At 33.0% G+C, this 22,148-nt stretch overlaps 1 protein-coding gene across 1 annotated transcript in view; it reads left to right on the plus strand.

Annotated features, from left to right (window-relative positions):
- The first annotated feature begins 2,039 nt into the window (after positions 1–2,039).
- LOC114333573 (uncharacterized) overlaps positions 2,040–22,148 on the plus strand; it is a 48,458-nt gene continuing 28,349 nt past the window's right edge. Inside the window, exons 1-4 of the mRNA XM_028283468.2 lie at positions 2,040–2,277; positions 14,847–15,232; positions 19,350–19,632; positions 21,084–21,309. Coding sequence (XP_028139269.2) covers positions 2,241–2,277; positions 14,847–15,232; positions 19,350–19,632; positions 21,084–21,309 — 932 coding nt within the window. The 5' untranslated portion in view covers positions 2,040–2,240. The remainder of the gene's footprint in view (positions 2,278–14,846; positions 15,233–19,349; positions 19,633–21,083; positions 21,310–22,148) is intronic.

Below are 22,148 nucleotides of genomic sequence, written 5' to 3' on the forward strand. Positions count from 1 at the left end.
GGTACACACAGGACATTTAAAACATTCCTGGAATGTCCCTAAAAGCACATGAACGTCCCTGGAAAGTCCCAGGAAAGTGCTGTGTCAGCATTGTAAACATTCCTTGAATGTCTTGTTGGAACATTCCATGAATGTCTACGAATGTTCTTTGAACATTCACAGTACATTTTTTAGACTGAATGTCTTGTTGAAACATTCCATGAATGTCTACGAATGTTCTTAGGACATTCAAAGTATATTTTTTAGACATTCTCTGAAATATATCGTCAGTGATGTGACAATACCTCCTATATGTTTTTTCGTGAGTTTTGCAGGAGACGAAAAACATTTTTTAAGGTCATCTCTTGTTTTCATACGTAAGTTTTGACTTGTTTTGTAGTAAATAGATAGTTGAATTTGCTACGAAACAAGTCAAAAAATATATGAAAACAGGAAGTGGTCCAAACTTTCATCTCCTACAAAATTCATGAAAAAGCAGATAGGAGGTATTGTCACATCATACCAGAAGTATATGTGGCCATACCAAATAATACATCCTTGATAAATATAAACATTTTTATTGCACAAAATCTTGTCATATATTTTTTTCCATAATCATCACTTCGATGACGATTCATTGTATTGAATTGTACATTACAATTACAATCTGGTCATAACTCTGACCAATGAGTAATTTTAATTTAACCTAAATTACTACTATTCCTTAAAATGAAGAGCTTACCCCATAGCATTTCTTATCTAATCTAACGGGCACACAAGCACTATGCTCTGCTTTTCTAACCGCACTAGTCTAACATACACAGGCACACAAGCATTATGCTCTGCTTTTCACTATCACTTATCACTCAAACTAGTTCAAAAGGCTTTGTCCTCTGCAATCTTCTAGTTTGCCCTGTAGTATCGAGGAGCTGGATTTCCTCAATATTCTTGTAGGTACTTACGAAGTTGTTGCTTGTGACTTGCAACTTTGCTCCAACTTTAAAAACAAATCCAGCTGTAAAATATTTATGTGCCTGAAGGCTTTTGTATGCTTTCATCTGCTACTTAGAGTAGTAACTGCTAGACTCCACCAGATATGTATAAATATCTATAATAGTAATTTGGTGGAATGCACTTTATGGTAAAATCCAATTCTGACTGAATTGTATATGGATCTAAATCCCCCATTATTTTCAGCTTCAATAAATATCTAAAATAATAAAAGAAATAATGTTATTGCTTGCAAAATTCATCAATATTGATAAATATCAGAGAAAAATAAACAGTAAATAAAAATTGTTTCCCCTACCTTTCTCCAAACATCTGGAGTTTGCAATAATTTCCTTAAATAATCACTTTGCAGTTTGGTAAAGTTTATAAAGTTCACAAAATACAGCAAACAAAATCCAAATGAATCCAGTCCAAAATAGACAAAATACGAGGATAAACAATGAAATGAAATGATATTACAAACATAACCTCTGTAACCTGTAACTTATGCCAACCAGAATCAGAAGTCACTTGGTTTGGATTGCCTAAATTGCCTAAATACATAATATACACGCGCGGCAAATTTGACCATGAATGCAAATTAAATAGTAAATGGCCTCGCTTAACATATAGGACATTGGTAGTATGTTCATAGAATGTCTTGTGGTAACATTCCACGAATAACTTAATCAGATGTTCACCGAATGTTCCTTGAATGTCCAGGACATTCAAACATTAATAGAACTTTGATAGTACATTCCTGGAATGTTTTGTGTTGTTAGGGTAACAAATAAATTAGAATGGAGGAGAATAATAAATCAATTTAGTAGACAAGGAGCATGATTGGACAAGCTGACTTAGTTTTATAATATATCAGTATTAAATTGTATTTTAGCCCTACCTAGGCCACAGGTCTTCAAGGCCTGTTGAACTTTGAAAATAAATAAAAATATTATAGATATTATTTCATACTCGTACCTACCCCCTCCCAATCCTACGTCTATGTCCGTAACTATTGTTAAAGAAAACATTAGCAACAGCAAGCGAAATTCCCGCTTTCTATTGACAAACTGCATCGAGCACCGAATCGAGTCACTCACGGTTAACCACATGTTATCGAAGTGTACAAGAATATTTACCATTCACGAGTGCTTTTTTAAAAATATCTCAAGTTATTCTAACTTTAGTTGAGTGTTGAGTGATGGTGGTGACAATATGTGATTTTGTTGTGACTTTTAATTGTTTGTTGTGTTGTTTAATCGGATAGTACTATGATTAAGTGGTTATCGTCTCTGTTATTGTTAATAGGTAAGGAAATTTGAGTGAGTTCAATACAAGATTAGACGCGAAACTATAATTTACCCATTCACTTTCATTACTTCATAACGATCATTTAGTAAACGTTTTTTTCGAAGTACCTACTTATAATGATTCATATTTTGAATATAAATTCTGATGAATTAATAGTCAAAATATAACGAGTAATAAACTGTTTTAATAACTTGTTTTGTTACATAAGTAATACGTACCTACCATGTCTTCAGGATATTTCAAGCAAAAATTTTATTTGTCTATTAATGGCAGTGGCTACGCGTGACTTTTTCGAAAGTGTTACCAAAACCAAATGTAAAAAAATCTTATTTAAAAAAATTATTTTGAACCTCCCAAATATAAGTTATTGTTTTTAATCCTGTGGGATAAAATTAAACAAATCACTATTCCCAAATTATATGTATGTAATTATCATAAAGTAACGCATAAAATCATTATTTCGTAAACCGGCGACTTTAAGGAAAAATCCCGAAACAGGTCGATTTTTATTTTGAATTTCTGATTTTTTGGCATATAAATCATACTAGTGACGTCATCCATCTGGGAGTGATGACGTAATCGATGATTTTTTTTAATGAGAATAGGGGTCATGTGATAGCTCAATTGAAAGGGTATTCAATTCTCTATTCACTAATGTAAACATTAACATTCACTAATATAAACATTTATACAGGGTGTTCAAAAACAATTTTATAATTAAAATAATTGAGACAAAAAAAGAATGTATGTACAGTAGAACCTCGATTATCCGTCAGGGCACCGGACCAGGGGTATGGCGGATAATCGAAAAGACGGTTAACAGAACATTAAAAAAAAATTAAAAATTCATAGTACAACTCTCAAATATCAATTGTATGTTTTGTTTGACAATATAAGAGGGATTTGTGTTCGTACAATCGAATCAATTTAAAATATTCTGAAATCTTTGTTTGTTTTACTGTTGCTTCACATTTTGCGACGGCTGAATTTCTTAATCAGCATAAGATCATGCAATCTACTTTATTGGCTTCTTCTTGTTGAGAATACCACTCGATGAATTATTGCATGTGCGATGCAGCTTAGATTATTTACGCAAATCATTGTCAGTTACAATAGGTTCATCAACATATCTACAGTAAAATTCCAAGTCTGTGTCAGCTTCTGAATCTGTTTGGTCCGCCTTTGTTGCCATTTCAATGATTTCTTTATCTGTCAGCAATGGATAGCCGTTTGTGTCCTCATCACAAATCAAATTAACTTTTTTTTTTATTTTTTTACATTAAAATTTTTGCTTATGTAGTCAATACAACGTCTGTATGTACCCTGACGGTTAACAGAGGTGACGGTTAATGGAGAGACGGATAATCGAGGTTCCACTGTAATTTATTTAATTCAAAATGCGTTTTACTACTGTCAGAAAACAGAAAAAAAAATATTTGACAAATAAACATTGATTTTCGCTTAAACGAAATGTTCAAACTGGCAAGAGGCAGGTGGGTGGCAGCTTTAACATTGAATTTAAGCGAAAAACAATATGTATATTTGTCAAATAAACATATTTTTCCTGTTTTCGGACAACATTAAAACGTATTTTAAATTAGATAAATTACATACATTCTTCTTTTTGTCTCAATTATTTTAATTAAAAAATATTTTTTTAAACACCTTGTATAAATAGTTATGTTAATGTTTAGATTATTGAATAGAGAATTGAATACCCTTTCAATTGAGCTATCACATGACCCCTATTCCCATTTAAAAAAACATCGATTACGTCATCACGCCCAGATGGATGACGTCACTAGTATGATATATATGCCAAAAAATCGGAAATTAAAAATAAAAATCGATCTGTTTCGGAATTTTTCCTTAAAATTGCCGGTTTACGAAATAATTAATTTATGCGTTAATTTGCGGACGCACTGTATGTAATAGGTATAACAATAAATAAAAAACTATTGTTTATATTTAAAGTCTTCCATTTTCAATAATTAATCCCATTTTTTTCTTCAAAATTATATGTATAAAAAAATACACAAGGAAAATAACTTTTCAAGTAGTTGATCGATTACGCAATACGCAGCAACACTCTTCCATGTTTAAATGCACGCACACTGTAATCTGTAATAGGTAGACTAAACTAACGTTAAACGTTACCAAATCAAAATATGGTTACAATACTGATATACACAGCGTGCCAACACGCCGTCTCTAGAGCCGTTGCTCCTTCAATATTTTCCGAAACGAGCTAGTCCCGAGCTATAGCGAGGTTCCTCCTGTGTTACCGTACCCAAATGTGGTAACAACGTATAATAACGTGCAACGGATCCACATAATCTCGCCAATATTTTCGTGCGTCTAGTTGACTGTTTACTGAATTAGGTACTATTAACAAATATTTCTGTTAGTAAAAAATATAAATGGAATTATTTCATAGTAGTCATAAAATATTTATTTGCAAGATTTTTAACTGTTACCAATGGTAACAGTGGTTACATGGACTCTTCGCCATTGACTAATGGAACAAAAAATGTATTATTAAACATTAGAATTAGATAATGTTAGTGGAAATAAAAATACGAAACTATTCCACAAAAAAGATAAAAAACATTGTAGGACATGGAAAATATCTTCTTCCTAAGGTACCTTCTCCATTACTGAAGGTTGGCTATCTATAACTACTTTAACTACAGCAAATTGCTCTATATCTTGACCTGTTCTTAGCATCGAATGTGTGTCCATGCCTGTCCAGTCTCTTACGTTCTTCAGCCAGGAGCACTTTCTTCTTCCTGGACATCTTCTTCCTTCCATTTTCCCTTCCATTATGAGTCGTAAAAAGTTGTATCTTTCTCTTCTGTAAATATGACCTAGATAACTCGTTTTTCTGTTTTTTACAATATTTAGGTAGGAGTTCTCCGGGAGCGTTCAAGTATTACGTAACGCAGTTTTGGGGGAGGGGGGTTTTGTAAAACGTTACGGCGCGTTACATGGGGGGGGGGAGGGGGGTTCGAACAGCGCGTTACGTAACATTCTTTTTTAATTTAAATAAAAAAAACTACATAATTTCTTTTATGTTTTACATAGACCCCTGAATTGTATTAGGATTTGTCTACAGATTTTTCAGTAGACCTACTGATTTGAACTCCGATCTACTGAAAACTGTATAAAACCTACTGATTTGAACTCCAATCTACTTATCTACTGAAAACTGTATAAAATCAACCGAAAACTCTGAAAAAAATTCATTGCTCAAATATATACCATTTCTCATTCATATTATACAACCCAAAGCCCAACATCCAACAGCGCATAATCTTCTTTCGTTTCACTTCACCTAAATTATATTTGATGGTAAAGTTAGCGACATAGGATTTTCAGGGTAAAATCATGTAAAAATGATGTCAAGTGCCTAACCTAAGATAACAAGAGATTATTTCGTTGAGAATTGTTTTGTTTTCAAAAGACCATGTGTCATATTATGTTTCCAATATCCGGAACTGTTTCCTCGGAGTTATTTATGGGTTTATCTGATGAATAGATAGGTAGGTACTTTATATTTTGGTAAAAATGAAATGGGTAATTTAAGTCCATAACATGCAGTATCGTTTTCAGCAGTAGGTAGGTATTCATTAATGTTTTAAATACGCAAATTTTCAATTTATTTAAAAATGTCTTTAAATAAAAAGCATTAAATACAAAACCCACTATATTGATACTTAGTTTAGAAAAGTGATAGATATTTTAAAAAATAATACCCTTATTTAAAGTGTGATTCCTGAATTATTAATTTCAAAGTTTTATGTGATTAACATCTTGACGAAAATTATACATACTTTCAAAATTTCACCTTGCATTATTCATAATAGACCCTACATAATACACATTTTTGAGATTTAGGTTGTTAAGCAGCTTCTAAAAACAAAAATATACAGGGTGTTTAATTAAAATTAAAGATAATGGACTACGCTAGGCTTGCATGAATCACCATGTACATTTAAATTTATGTTTAAAAAGCACACATTTTTTTATATGAAAATCTACAAGTCCCAGCGTTTTTTAAAATTATTTAAAACAAGGACAGAAATAATTTTATTCTATAAGTGCCTTCTTATATATATACAAGGTGTTTCAGAAAAAGGTAACACGATCTCTAGGATAGGTGAAAAATTAAAAAATAATTGGGGTTTGCTTACTAAATAATTTATGTAACGGCATGCGTCTTCACGATACAGGGCGTTGAAGAACAAAAAGTTTTACACATTTTTTTCACTATTTTTCCGAAACTACTGGTAACATCGTATATTATTCGTTATACAAAAATTTTTACTAAGCAAAATAAAATGTTGAAATAATAAATATGTTATTTTATTTTAAGCTTTTATTAAAAAAGATCAAATAGAAGAATGCATGAGAAGAACAATAAAGAATAAAACCAAAAATGTATGTAATGATGGGCCCAAGTAGGGAAAATGTAAATGTAACTGTAAAATTAATAATAAAAGATTATTATTTTAAGTTTTGAACATATTTCATGTCATGGGACATGAAATTACGAGTGGCAGGGATAACCAGACACATGAACTGAATAGAAGAATCGTTCTTGGGTGGGCAGCATTTGGAAAACTGAGAGAAACTTTTAAAAGTGAGTTGCCCACATGCCTAAAGAGAAAGGTATTTGATCAGTGCGTCCTCCCTGTCTTGACGTACGGATCAGAAACACTTACCTTAACTAAAGCCTCGGCTACCAAACTAAGAGTAACGCAGAGAAGAATGGAGCGCTCAATGTTAGGAATAACTCTGCAAGACAAAATCAAAAACGAAGAAATCAGGAGAACAAAGGTGACTGACGTCATCGAAAGGCTAGCCAGGTTGAAGTGGAGATGGGCAGGACACATTGCCAGAATGACAGATGGGCGATGGACAAAAAGGTTATTGGAATGGAGGTCAAGCGAAGACAAGAGAAACGTCGGTCGACCGCCTACAAGATGGACTGACGACATAAGAAAGCTAAATAAAAACTGGATGAGAGCGGCGCAGGATAGACGTGGTTGGAAACGAGGGGAGGAGGCCAATATTCAGCAGTGGACATTTAAGGCTGAATGATGATTGTACGTTTTTATTATTACCTCAAATGCCATTAAAATAACAAAGTTCTTTTATACCGAGTTACTGGTACTTTTCGCAGCCTCGTTTTCCATTTAGGCTCAAATGGCCACTTGGGTGTTACGTAACGTTTAGGTAGGGGGAGTGGGGTACAGAAAAACGTTACGGTGCGTTACATGGGGGGAGGGGGGTTAAAAATCCTCATAAATTGCGTTACGTAATACTTGAACGCTCCCTCCCTCAGTCCCCATTCTTCTCAGTACCTCGTTGTTGTTCACAGGTTACGTGCTCTGTCCAAGAGATCTTTATCTAGCATTCTTCTAAAAACCCACATCTCGAAGGCTTCTATACGATACGCCTCATACTTGTAGTTCCGAGAGTCTATGTTTCCATTCCGTATATTAATATGGAATAAATGAATGTTTTTACAAATTTGTTCCATTGGTGGTTTACGGAAACAATTAAATGAAATTAAAATAAGTGTAAGACAACGAAATAATATATTTATTTATTTTTGGTTAAAAAGGCGTGCTTATATCTCGTAAGAGGGTTTGTTATTCTTTGCGGGACGAGGGTTTGTGTCAGACTGCCTGTGGATGAACTAACAACATTAGTTTTACATTTCTGTGGTTTTTAAAGAAGTTGAAGACTGATTTATTGACATAAAGAGGCTGGCCCTTTATCGTCCCGTAATCTATTATGGAATTGGCGTTTCCCATACATAAACTGAACAGGCCATCAACATCTGGTGTTTTAAAAGCTGAGAAGGCATTTTATCTGAATACTGATATATTTCGTTTCTGAAAATTTAACAGACCCTTATATGCATATGGTTTGTGAATTTTAAAATGGGACGTATTATTTCATTTTGAAAAAGTTATTAAAAATTAAAATTAGCAAAATAGTAATTGAAGCGTGACGCCACAAATTGATATTGGATATCCAACGGTAACGTAGAGTCGATTAGGAATTTTCTCATTCTTTGAAAGGCGGACCTAGCATACCTACTCTATACGTATACGACCACGTATGGAAAATATATCTATTTATCAAAATAATGAATAGATACTTTAGGAATAGATGATTGTCAAACTGGCTTACTTATGAAATGAGATCTGAAATTATTTCTTATTAAAAAGAAAATATTCTTCTGAGAAACGCAATGAATGAATTTCTTTGACATTGGATTTAACAGTCCATACAACACTTACTGTATAAAGCCTACAATTGCCTACAATTTGTTAATAGTGTATCGTCATCGTCACGGCAAAACTCACTAAGTCCACTTTTGTTAAAGTTGAGTGATCGATTCACAATATCAAGTTTCATAGTGTGGCAGAAATAACTAAGTCCTAGAAAGTACGTAGAGATGGTTCCCTAAGTCACTGACCAAGTCCAAGTCCACAATTACCATTTTGTTGCCGGGTAGAAGTCACTAAATTTTCGTCTTCTCAGATTTGTTATTTTGGACTTAGTGACTTTTGCCGTAACGACTACAATATTTTTACGTTATGGCAAAAACAACTGAAATAACCCTATTACAATTAATAATTTTTCATGAGAATTACGACATGTTCTAAAACAAGCAAAGGTACCGTACACTAGAGATGTTGAAAAAGTAACTATTCGTCACAATTTCGTCACCGGTACTCAAATACAAAAGTAATCATAGTAATCAAATCATTTTTATCTCTTAAACAGATTGGTTAAGGTCGTTGTTATATCGGAATACCTATACAGACCTACCTACTGAGAAATACGATTCTCGATATGATTACTGGTACTCAAATACAAAAGTAACAAAAGTAATCATAGTAATCAAATCATTTCTATCCCTTAAACCGATCAGTGAAGGTCGTTGTTATATCGGAATACCTATACAAAATACCTACCTACTGAGAAATACGATTCTCGATAATATGATTACCGGTACTCAAATAAAAAAGTAACGAAAAGTAATCATAGTAATCAAAGTAACGAATACTGTAAATTACTACTTTATACAAAAGTAACGATTTGTAACGAATACTCGAAGGTAATTATAATCAACATCACTACCGTACACATGACAGCGGTTTACCTGATAAACGCGCGCTTGCATTTATGTAAGATAACATTTGTTCCTTGGTAACTTAAAACGCGGCGTTAGGCAAACGCGGTGTATAACACCCTCGTGTGTACAGGGTCTTAGAATGAATATTCCACACGAGTGGAAAAGTTCGAATGCGAGCGTTCCACTAGAAGTAGAAAAAGCTGAACAAGCCGTGTTCCAAACCACTTCTTGCACTTCTTTAACTACCTTCTGGTCATTGTCGATCACTTCTTAGAATTCGTGTTGTATTTCTTGTACACCTCAAAGCATCCTCAAAGTCAAAGAAGCCTTCCCCGGTTTACGTCATTATTGGAGACTTTGATAGCATCGTTACCGAAGTGGTTTTGAACCCCGCTCTTCCTTCGGACTTTTCTTTCAAAGACTACCTTTCTCGTTGTGTTTTCTGTAATCACACATGTCTCGCATCCATAACATACTATTGGTCTTATAATAGTTTTGTAGACCCCGATGTTCGATCTCCAGTATGTTTTAAAGCGTAACACATGGGCGAGTGAAAAAAATAAGCATTGCTTTCCTTTACTTATTCTCCTGTTCCTGTGAATTTCTGATTCCTATGTTTTATCCGTTTTTAACGTAAGTCCCAAATATGTGAAACTTTCTACAGTTTCAATATCGTTCTCTAATTCAATTCTGCGTTTGTTTCGTCTTATAGTTCATCACAAACCCTTCTTTCAGTTTGTCGACGATAAAATGTCGAAATTGTCGGAATATACTAACCTAGAACTACAATTGTAATTTTACCCGTTGACATTGTGAAAGTAGGCAACTATCCGTCCACGAATACATAATTTTCTAATTATTTTCAAATATACAGGGTATCCCACTTCTTAATTTGTTGATGATCACCTTGTAATTTAGGTACTCAAAATTTGTAGCTACACTTGAGTCCAGACTTGAGTACAAACACCAAACACAAAAACAAACAAATACACGAAAGCAAATAAAATTATATAGACACTAACGAGTAAATGTTCTTAAATTAGTCTATACAAACTATAACACATATATACTATCCAAAAAACTAAAAACATCGCTAAAAACGAGTTAATTATAAGAATTTGGCAAAATAATCCACATAATAGTAACTACCATTACAAATAATGGCTCACAGGGATCTTTGCTACGTCACACGCTTGACCTCAGCTGTCAAATGTCATGCGCAAAATTGTACCATGGGTGTTAGTGTTGTTTGTTGAATATTTATTTCTAGTCCTGCGTCTCTTTTGTCACTGTTTTTAGTTGCGAATATATTTTTGCCAGCTCTTCTGTTCTGCGAGACATAATGCTGATGACATCCGCATAGGCGGCAACCTGTATCGATTTATGTTAGATTAACAAATATTCCTATATTCAGCTGTCTAACTACATATTCGAGAGCCAAGTTGAAAAGTGTCAGTTACAGCTCCCGTCTCCTTGCTTTAATTCTTTGAGTATGGACGTATGGAGAAGTTCTGAATGAGCTTATTTTGTATTCTGATAGTTGCCATTGACGAGTCTATTGTCTATTGCTGCTTTTACTAGTCTGATGTATTTTTGGGGATATTCAAGCTATACAATATATGATATAACTTGTGTGTATTAATTGAGTCATATACCTGTTTGAAATCTGTGAATATAGTCTAGGCGCCAGAGGGGTCACCGTGTCCTTTTCAATTCTGATGGACAAACCATTTCTTATAGATTTTTGGCTGCTGATTACGAATTTCGAGTGTGGATTTCGATACGAGTGGTCAAAAAATTGTTATAATGTTTATAAGGCTCTGGCTCATAAACTAAAAGAGAAAAAAATGTTTCAAATAAAATTTGTTCTCTAATAAAAAACAAAGAAAAAAACGTTTACTAAACTTAAATCCCATAATTAGAACTTAAGATATTGTAAAATTAGTGCACAAAGCAAATTGCAAAATAAGTATTTTTCGAAGCTTTATCGATCGTAACTTGACTTCTACGCATGCAAATGAGCCATAGAAGGTCTCGTTTTAAAGCTTAATTAATAGGCTTTCAAACAAAGTTTGTAAAATTACTTTGTCTTCATTTGTTTGAAAGTTATACCCGTTTGAAGCTATAATTTTCTTAAAAAAAATTGTACAATAATTTGTTTATAAGGGTTTCAAGCAAATTTTAGCTATAAACATTTATACTTTAATTAACAATAATGATAGAAGAACTCAAAAGGAACAATTTGAGCTTACGAAAATGTTCGTAAGTGTATGTTTGGCCAAGATATCGATATTTTAATGGCGCGCTATGATGTGCAAGATCGGCTCACAGTCAAGTAAGTATGTATTATTCGACGCTTTATCGATCGTAACTCGGCTTCTACGCATACAAATGAGCCAATATGTGATATTCATATAAAAATGGATCGAGTTCTTTTGCAGCATCATCATTGCATATAAAACGAGCATTTAGGATGTGGCGGCATACACACAATTGACAGACCTTGATGATGCTGCAAAAGAACTAGATCCACTTTATATGGATATCATATAGATAATTAGACTCGGAAGCCCCAAAAAGTTTTAGTTTTACTGCCTACAAGAACAGACTTAGTACCACCATGTAACTGTTAAAATTTCTCTAAGACCTTATGCAGATGTAAAAAAGCGGAGATTCCCTGTATATCTCTATGCAGATGCATGAAAAAAAAGTTTGTAAAAATAGTAGTAATAAATAATATCAACTTACTTTTTAGTTATACTTCTGAAATATTAGCTTTTAATGTTTTTTTCTCATTTAGTACAAAAAATAGAAGACAAAGTAAATAGAATGAAAGGTGATACGAGGTACAGTATGAGGATTTAATTATAAGAATTATATGATAAAATTTTATTAGGATCTTCAAAAATTAAAAATGAAGATAACGTATGCATACATAGAAATTATAATTTGCATCGAGAAGTTAGCGCGTGAACCTTTACGCGGTGAGCCGATCTTGCGCCTCATAGCGCGCCATTTAAATATCGATATCATGGCCAAAAATAAACTTACGGACATTTTCCTGAGCTTAAATTGTTCCTTTTGAGTTCTTCTATCATTATTATTAATTAAAGTATAAATGTTTAGAGCTCAAATTTGCTTGAAACCCTTATAAACAAATTAATATACAATTTTTTAAAGAAAATTATAACTTCAAACGGGTATAACTTTAAAACAAATGAAGATAAAGTAATTTGACAAACTTTGTTTGGAAGCCTGATAATCAAGCTTTAAAATAAGACCTTCAAAGGCTCATTTTCATGGGTAGAAGCCGAGTTACGATCGATAAAGCTTCGAAAAATACTTATTTTGCAATTTGCATTGTGCATTAATTTTACAATATCTTGAGTTCTAATTGTTGGATTTAAGTTTAGTAAACGATTCTTTGTTCGTTTTTTATTAAGGAACAAATTTTATTTGAAACTTTTTTTATCTCTTTTAGTCTATGTGCCAGAGCCTTATAAACAATTTATAAACAATTAAATTGTTTATAACAATTTTTTGACCACTCGAATCGAAATCCACCCTCGAAATTCGTAATTAGCAGCCAAAAATCCATAAGAAACCGTTGAGTTTATCCATCAGAATTGAAAAGGACACGGTGACCTCTATTTGGCGCCTAGACTAATATGTCGTGGACGTCTATATCGTATTCCCATGATTTGTTTAGATTCTGTTTCATTGTTAAAAACTGGTCAGTTGTAGATCTTCCTTGTCGTAAACCTGTTTGATATTCCCTATAACAACATTTTCAATTAATTATTATTGGAGTGGTTTGTTTACTATGTAAGTTAAACCTTTGTACACTGTACTTGAGGAGAATATTCCAGGATAATTTTCGCATAGTTTGTCGCCTTTTTTTATAGATTGGGCATATAGTCCCGGTTTTCCAGTCACTAGGGATCTTTTTATCATTCTAAATCTGGTTTATGAGCATAACTTCTTCTTCAAGTGCCATCTCCGCGACGGAGGTCCGCAATCATCATAGCTATTCGGACTTTGGAGCCGGCTGCTCTGAAGAGTTCATTTGATGTACTATCCGTTGCAAGATAATTCGGATGGAATTCCCCAGATTAAGAGACTACTCCCTTAATGCTGTAACGAATAGTCACCCTTAGTCTTTCGGTACATTAGGTTCAATTTTAAATTCTATCCAAAGTTTAAAGGTACTTTACTAAATGATAAATCTGAATAAATCCGAAATATCTTGCAACGAATAGTACATCCGTACCATTTACTCAGGTTGCACTGCCAGGATATTCTGCGTCTCTCTATGCTTCTTTGGTCTTGGATCTTTCCCTGCATAATGAGTTGAAGCAAATTGTACCTATCTCTCATATGCATTTGCTCGATTAGATGTTCGCCATCTAATTTATATGTTTCAGAGGGAACATTGTCTATACTCAGAGCCTTGTTATTAGTTTGTGCTAATTTTGCTTGTTTTACCCCTTCCATAATCGGGGTTCTATATTTTCGATATCTCTCTCAATGTGATGCGTGTCCATATGCTCTTTATTTCCTTGCGTCCGTAATAGAGTTTGGAAATAGGTTTTCCAGACTGATTTTATTTCTTTTCAATCGCTGGTTATCTGCCCTTCTTGATTTCAGCATAGATTTGTTCAGGGTTTGTATCATTCTCTTAAATTTCGTAGATATTTATACGTTTCTCTTAGGTATATCGTTGGTTTGAAAATTTTCTTCCATTTTGTGAAGATTACCTACCATATTTTTATTTTCTGGTCTCTGTTCGGCATATTTTATCGCCCCCCCCCCCCTCCCAACCCTCTCGCATCTTCGTAGATTGCTCTTCTGTCTCTCGTTCTTCTTTTCGTATATTTCTTGTGTTCTTGATTTATTTATGTTTTGCCAGTGTTTGTGTTATTTATGTCTCATAGTTCTGTTTGATATCTTGTTGTATCAATTTTTGTATATCTAGTTGTTCTGTTGTTTGTTCCTGTCTGTCCCTTCTGTTTGTCTGAGTTTTGCATCTATATTTTATCTGTACTAGAAAAAAAGTCGAGTTGATGATCACGTTTTTTCTACCTTTTTTCTACCGATTTATTTTATCCAATGCCGTTCAAAAATTTATAATAGCCAATCAGTTTTCATGATTTTCCAAGTTTATTAAATTTTTAAATATTTTAAAGTATCTATAACTTACCTAAATCTATTTTTCAGAATCGTTGTAGACCACTTAGTTACCTACTTCTTGAATTTAAGTATTTAATAAAATTTATATATAAAAATTAATAATTACTATCTAAAAATTAACAATTTTTGTAAAAACCATTTAGATACCATATGAAATATGAAATACAACAGGCATTTATTTTGATTATAATTATATAAATATTTTTAACATGTGTTTTAGTTTTGGAAACATCTAATTCATTGGAACTTAGAAGTTACATCTCTTCACAAGGTCTTCATGGCACAATTTCATTCACCAAATTAAAAGATGAGCTTGTAATCCGTACTGACTTAAAAACCACACTAGAGTACCCTACTCAAATATGGTCCTGGTATCTCACTGAGTTCCCTGTAGACTACTCCCAGCTAGAAGACAGATGTCAAAATTTAGGAAAAAAGATCCTGCCGTTGCAGGATTCCTTTGGCTATCTCATCCTTCCAGACAATCAAACTGCAGAATATGTTACCAAAGAATTGAAAATCAGTGGACCATTGGGCCTATACGGGAAGTCTTTGTTGTTTAGAAATGAGGACACCAATCAAATTATATGCGCCTCGATTACGATGGTAAGTTCTTATATAGAGTAAAATAGCACCACAAAACCATCACCCCGTTAGGATCTTTTGTGAGATTCTTTTTACCCAGAAGTAACATTATTACTTGATTTTAAAGGGTACTCCACGTTAAGTTAAGCAAAATGGCCTCACCTTCAGAATTCAATTTTTTTCATTGTTTTACATTCTGTGTGATTAAAAAAATAAGACACAACGCACTATTAGCCCACCACTATTACAAAAATTGGACGAGCACGTTTATACCCTTAAGAATCCATTTTGTTGAACCTTGAAACCCACCCCTAAGGTTTCGAGGGTTTTGCGAGTCTTTGCGGGTTTAACACATATTTTGAGATCGATACAACCTAAATCAATTTTTTTAATTACATTTGTTAGACTCAGCGAAAAGCGTCTCCACTTTGTTTTTTCCACTTTTTACCCGGTTTTAAGTGTGTTACGTTGGGATGTCCACGAGTTACTTCACGCAAAGATCCCTGGTTCGAAATTAAATTATAGAAAATAACTTTCGATTACAGAAAATTACCCCTATTAAAAATACGCAAGTGTAGCTTAAAATAAAGTTTTTATTTGGATTTTATAGTGGAGTTATTATTTTTAGTCAGATGTTATCTGAAGAATGTTACAAACTCGACTGACTTAAAAACATAATATCCAATATCTACACATTCCTTAAAACAGCAATACATTCTTATCATAGGTTTCAATCCCAAGTGGGCTGGCTAGTAAGCCCATCATCCCTTCACCTTAAAACAACGAAAAACAAACCATATGGCTCGCCGTATGTATAAAGCAGAAATATCTTTTAAACACGGTCACTGCCATATTTTATAATGACTCGACAAAGTGTATTTTGCCGATTTTACTGAATTTTTCCATCTTTTACTTTTACCAACTGTATATAGGTACTATTAAGTGGGTAGCCGTCAGACTGAACAGTTCCTGTATTGACCATATAAATACCCTAAGAATCATCCTGGAACAATCAGCAGAAATGAATCAGGAAATTTATATCAACTTTGTAGACTTCGAAAAAGCGTTTGATTCAATAAATCGTAATATGATGTGGAGGATATTAAAACTCTATGGAATACCAGACAAATATATAAGAGTAATAAGGCTTTTCTACGACGAATGTTTTGCCAGAGTTGAACATGAAGGGGAACTATCTCAACAAATAAGCATCAAAAAAGGAGTAAGAAGACAGGGCTGTGTCTTGTCACCGACATTGTTTATAATAGTCATAGATTGGATAATGAAACAAACTGAAGATAAAAAAACAGGTATACAATGGTCACCATTTACAAAACTAGAGGATCTAGAGTTCGCTGACGACATAATATGTCTCATAACATCAAACAGACAACACATGCACAACAAAATCACCAGATTGAACAACATAGCAAAAACAACCGGCTTAAAAATAAATCCGAAAAAAACGAAAATACTATCAAATGGGGAAACGAACGGAAACAATATATATTTGGAAGGGAAACAAATAGAAGAAGTAAAAGATTTCCGTTATTTGGGCAGTCTGCTAAACACAACAGGAGGCACAGAAAAGGATATAACACAAAGAATAAGCTTCGCACAAAACGCTTTCAACTCTTTGCGGAAGATATGGGCCTCGACAAACATCAGCAGAAGAACAAAGTTACGATTATTTGAAACTAATGTAAAGTCTGTCCTGTTATATGGAGCAGAAACATGGAAACACCATAAAAAATTCTTTCAGAAAATACAATCCTTCATTAACAGGTGCCTACGTATTATACTGAGAATATTTTGGCCAAACAAAATTACTAATGACGAATTGTGGAGAATAACAAATGAAGAAAGGATAGAACATAGACACACCTTACGAAACCAGCAACAAATATTGCTAGACAAGCTCTACATTACAATGTTCAAGGCAAAAGAAGAATGGGTAGACCATCTTATACGTGGAAAAGAACAATAGAGAAAGAACTCAAAGAAAATAATTTAACATGGAACGATGCAAAAAAGATGGCAAAAAACAGAAGAGAATGGAGAAAACTAGTAAACAAAATTGGACGGAACTCAACAGATGATGCGTGGGACTAGCAACCTCACCATCATTCCTCATGCTACTTGAAACACCGCAAGGTGCCCTTTGCTCCACTTGGAGATATATGATGATGATGAAGTGGGTAGCCGCAAAATATTGGTAAAATGATATTTAAATGCAATAATTTTTTTCGACTCCTAAGAAAACTAATAAGAATTTTTTAAAAATTTAAACGCAGAATGAAAGATTACATTATAACCGAGGACCGAAAGTCCCTGAAAATTTCTATAATGTTATTTTAATAAGTCACAGGGGCCAGAGAAGAGAAAATTTAGTGTGGTTTTTAATTTCAAATATTTTATTCAAAAGAAACTTTTATTCTAAGGGACTCTAGGCCCTCGATAATAATGTAATATTTCATTCTGCGGTTAACATTTTCAAAAATAATTATTAGTTTTCTCAGGATTCGAAAAAAATGAATGCATTTAAATAGCATTGGACCAAAATTTTGCGCCTACCCCCTTAAACAGCGCGTTTCAAAAAAAGTGGCGGGATAAAATTTCTATGAGTTTTAAAAACATAAAACGTAAAAAAATGAAAAAAATTATTGAGGTTGTATCGAACTCAAAAATATGATTAACCCCACAAAAACCCTTAAAAACCTTGAAAACACATTGTTGTTTTTTTGGGGTTTAAAGGTGTTTGAATGTCCGAAAGGACTCAGTCAGCGGCGACGCGTGCCTTTTCTAAAGTGTTACCAAACCCAGATGTAAAAAATCTTTTTTAAAAGAACCTCGCAAATATAAGTTTTTGTTTATTTTATCTGGAAAAATGTTAAATGTTAATAACAGAATCGTAGAAAGAGGGTTCTGTCATTAATCCATTTAAAAAGCGTTGCTCAATGGAAATTAAAGAAAATGACGACATTCGATCTTGTAATTGGATATTTCTTTGACATGGTTTAATCCGTTTCATTGCTGAAAAACTTTCAACGGATGCACTTGTAACCGTAATTATTAAAAATAGATTTGCCAATTGGATCCTGAAATGCATTATTAAGTTCTGAAGACTATAAATATTGATACAATTCTTGTACATTATTTTGAAGATAATCTGGATCATTATAAAGAACTGTCAATTCTGTTTTTAACTTTACTGTGTGAAATTTTTGTCCATATAGCTGTACAAATTGATGAAAGGCCCTATCTGAAAATTTTTTGCTTTAAATTAGAAAACCTATTTTTAAGTTGGGTAATCTTTTCATAGTGTCAAAAATATCCAAAAAAAAATGTCGTCAACGACACTCATCCATGTTTAATTGCACGCACACTGTAATAGGTAAGTAACCATTGTAACCATTCCAAAAAGTGGTAACAAGCCTACTGCGAACATTCAGACACGAGCCGTCTCCGACCGTCCGACCGATAGCCGATAGACCATCATAAAGTATCCACATTTAAAAGTGGTAACAACTAACCTGCAACCGAGTCGCATAAATTCGCCAATATGTTCGTGCGTCTAGTTGGCTATTTACTGAATTAGGTACAATTAACAAACATTTCTGTTGGTAAAAAATATAAATTTAATTATTTCATAGTAGTCATAAAATATTGATTTGCAAGATTTTTAACTGTTACCAATGGTAATCTATAAAAGTAATGTATTTACTGGTAAGTAATATAACCTATAAAAACCTTGATTTGATCTATTTGAAGTCTATAAAATGAGGAAAATCCCTAAAAATCCAGTTTTTTGGATTTTTGAAGGTAAATAATAAGTAAGTCAAAAGAGACAGGAACTAAAATTCGAATTGTCATCCTCTGTGTTTTTTAAGATGGAAAATACAAAGCAAATACAAATACAAATACAAATAATCAAATCGAAAAGATTACCTTTTGGGACAGGGGAGTGGGAGGTGTAGTGGTGGTGAGCTAAAATTACGCTGTCCCATTTTTTAATCGCATAGAACGTAAAAAATTTAAAAAATTTAATTCTGCGTGTTAGAGCGTTTTGCTTATATTAACGGGGTACCCTGGTCACTTATTTTCATTTAACCAATAATTTTACATATTTTTATAATAGGTGGACAAAACCAAAGAAAAAACTGCGGTTGCACGTTTCAACAGCCCTATTGCGGGAAATGTCTATTTCAGGTGGTTTTCCACCAGCGATAATCAGACAGATATGTTAGTAACGACTGATCTCTATCATGTGCGCAACAAAGAAAATTTCAGCAGGACCCTACAAAATACTGAACATTCTTGGAAGATTTATGTAACGGACATTTTGGAATCGGATGAAAATAGACACGTGGATAATTGTAATATCCTTCAACTTGTTTTTGATCCAAATGACAAAGGCAGAGGTAAGTACGGGGTCACTTTATTAATCTATAATCTTGAAATTTCCAAGTTATAATAACAAAGAACGTAGTGGTTTTGCAGTGGGATTTCGTACTAAAAATGTCTTTAGTTTTTTTTATATGGAGTTCTGACTGTTCTACTATAGTAGACTCGGAAATCGGCTAGAAAATTTAAACTGAAAATAACAAAATTCAGTTTGGCAACATTGCGTGAAGACCAAGTTTTCTCGGACATCAACATAACCGTAATTTAGTCTAGACAAATTAATACATTTTTTAGCAACAAAAATGAGATGTTTTAACCAAATAATATTTCAAATATGATGTCCAAAATAATTTTGAATTCGGTTCCGCTAATAAACTTGCTTTTTTTGTCCTTAAAAGTAGAAAAAGAGTTTGATGTCTCTTGCTTAATATTTATCGTATAATTGTTTTACCTGCACTAATATGCAAGTGATTACTGTAAGTTCTAAAATGACTAATTTACAATGATTAATGGGATGTTAAAATACAGGCAAGTGCTTATCTTTACAGCAGCAACTCAAATTTCTTAAACATCTATAAGAAGGTCGCCAATTAAGGCCACCTTAAGGTTTAAATATCTGTAATATTTTATTCAGGAACAATATGGGGGAAAACTCTTGTATACGTATTGCCTAACATTTTAGCTATCGAATTTCAGGATAAAATACTTACTAAATAAATAAAGAAATATAAAATTTTAACATTGAATAAATCTGGAATATTTGGCCTTATTAGGAACTGGTAGCTTAATAAGGCCAGTTTCATTTTTTACGCAAATTGAGGTGGATAATAAATTTTAAACCCAAGAATTAAAGAACAACTACAAAATTTAGTGAAAGAAACTTTTATTCATATTAAAAACAAAAAGTTGTCAATACATTAAGCACACATATAGCACGTTTACACACATCTAGGACAATTGGCTTTATTAGGACACTGTCTACTTTTTTAATATTTAACATAAAAAAATAATAAAAAGCAATATAGAGAAAAAACAGTTCCAGTTCCTTAAATAGTATTAATTTACTTTCGCTTTACAAATAAGAAAAAATAATTGGCTTATATTCATTACGTACCATTTTAGTAATTTTATAACTTACCTAAAATTTATAAACGAACTTCCGCACCATAACAAACACGTGTCTAGTCTACTTGGCGCTGCTATGTGATACTACCGACTGAATGGCGTAGACGATTTTGACTGAGAAAGACATTTACGGTGACCTCTAATATATAATATCTATATTTAAGAAAATATTTGCAATTGGCCTCATTAAGACACTGGCCTTATTTGGCGACACTACCTTACCAAACATTGATACCGCCACTTTTTGACCGATATCCGTTTCTAATATAACATTAGAGAACTCAATGTAGATATGTGTACTCAATGTTTGTATTATCCAATCCTGATAATTATTTTTGTTTAGGAAAAGCCATTGGAGATGTGGATCAAAGACTAGGGAAAGTTAAGGTATCAACCGATTACAACAAATATAAATTTAAAACTTTATATAGAGACGAAGAACTGATATTGTTACCTGGCGATCTCAATGGCCCCCAAAGAAGACTGTATTTGGTTCTGTTTGAAACTAAACATGAAGATGCTTTTCTAGGATGTGCCAAAATTCAGTACGACTCTGCAGTAAATACAAGGTATTTCAGTTTTGTGTAACACCGCACACATTTTGTGGACAATATAATGTCACTCAAATGCAATAAAATTTACATGAATCGATTTGTCTCGAAATTACAATCATTTCATATCGTTGCGCCAACTCTGAATTTTGATTAATAATGGCGTAAACTGATATAACCTCTTCAGCCTCAAGAAAAAGTTTTTATTATTTTAACAATATTTTCTATTTTCTCTCCTCATTTGTGAAAACAATAAACGAAAATCTATAAAAAATTATTTGACAGACATAATATGACAGGTCCAGCATAATGGACATCAGGACTTTATATGACAGCTTTCATATAATTTAAGTATGAAACTGAAAAAATATTCTGGTTCAGGAGAAATACACATATAAATTTCGCATTTTGTACAAAAGAATCTTGTCTTCTTAGTGGATTCAAGAGGTTTAGACAACGCGATAAGAATTTCTATTGCTGACAGAGCATATTGGCAAATGATCATTACTGGTTTTTCTTACATCTATAGGTGGTAACTGGAAAACTGTATATCTTTTTACAAAAATTATGGGCACTTCATCTTCAGATGTCTCAGTTTTTCTTGAAATAGACGCACTAGCTTGTCTCCCACTTGCAGACTTACCACCTAGAGTTAGTGACTTTCCAACATACAGCTTAAATTTCTGTAAATCCATTTCCTTTGATCATTATCGCTATCTTCACTGACAAAAAATCGTAATCTGTCAAAATAGCCTCCAATGCACTTTACATCAATATCCTTTTACTATCTGTAACTAAACTTAAAAAATGTGAGTATGGTAACATATTTGGCTAACTAAGGCCCAATGTCCAAAATG

Source organism: Diabrotica virgifera, chromosome 2 (assembly GCF_917563875.1).
Source record: "Diabrotica virgifera virgifera chromosome 2, PGI_DIABVI_V3a".
In the NCBI taxonomy this organism is placed as follows: Eukaryota; Metazoa; Arthropoda; class Insecta; order Coleoptera; family Chrysomelidae; genus Diabrotica; species Diabrotica virgifera.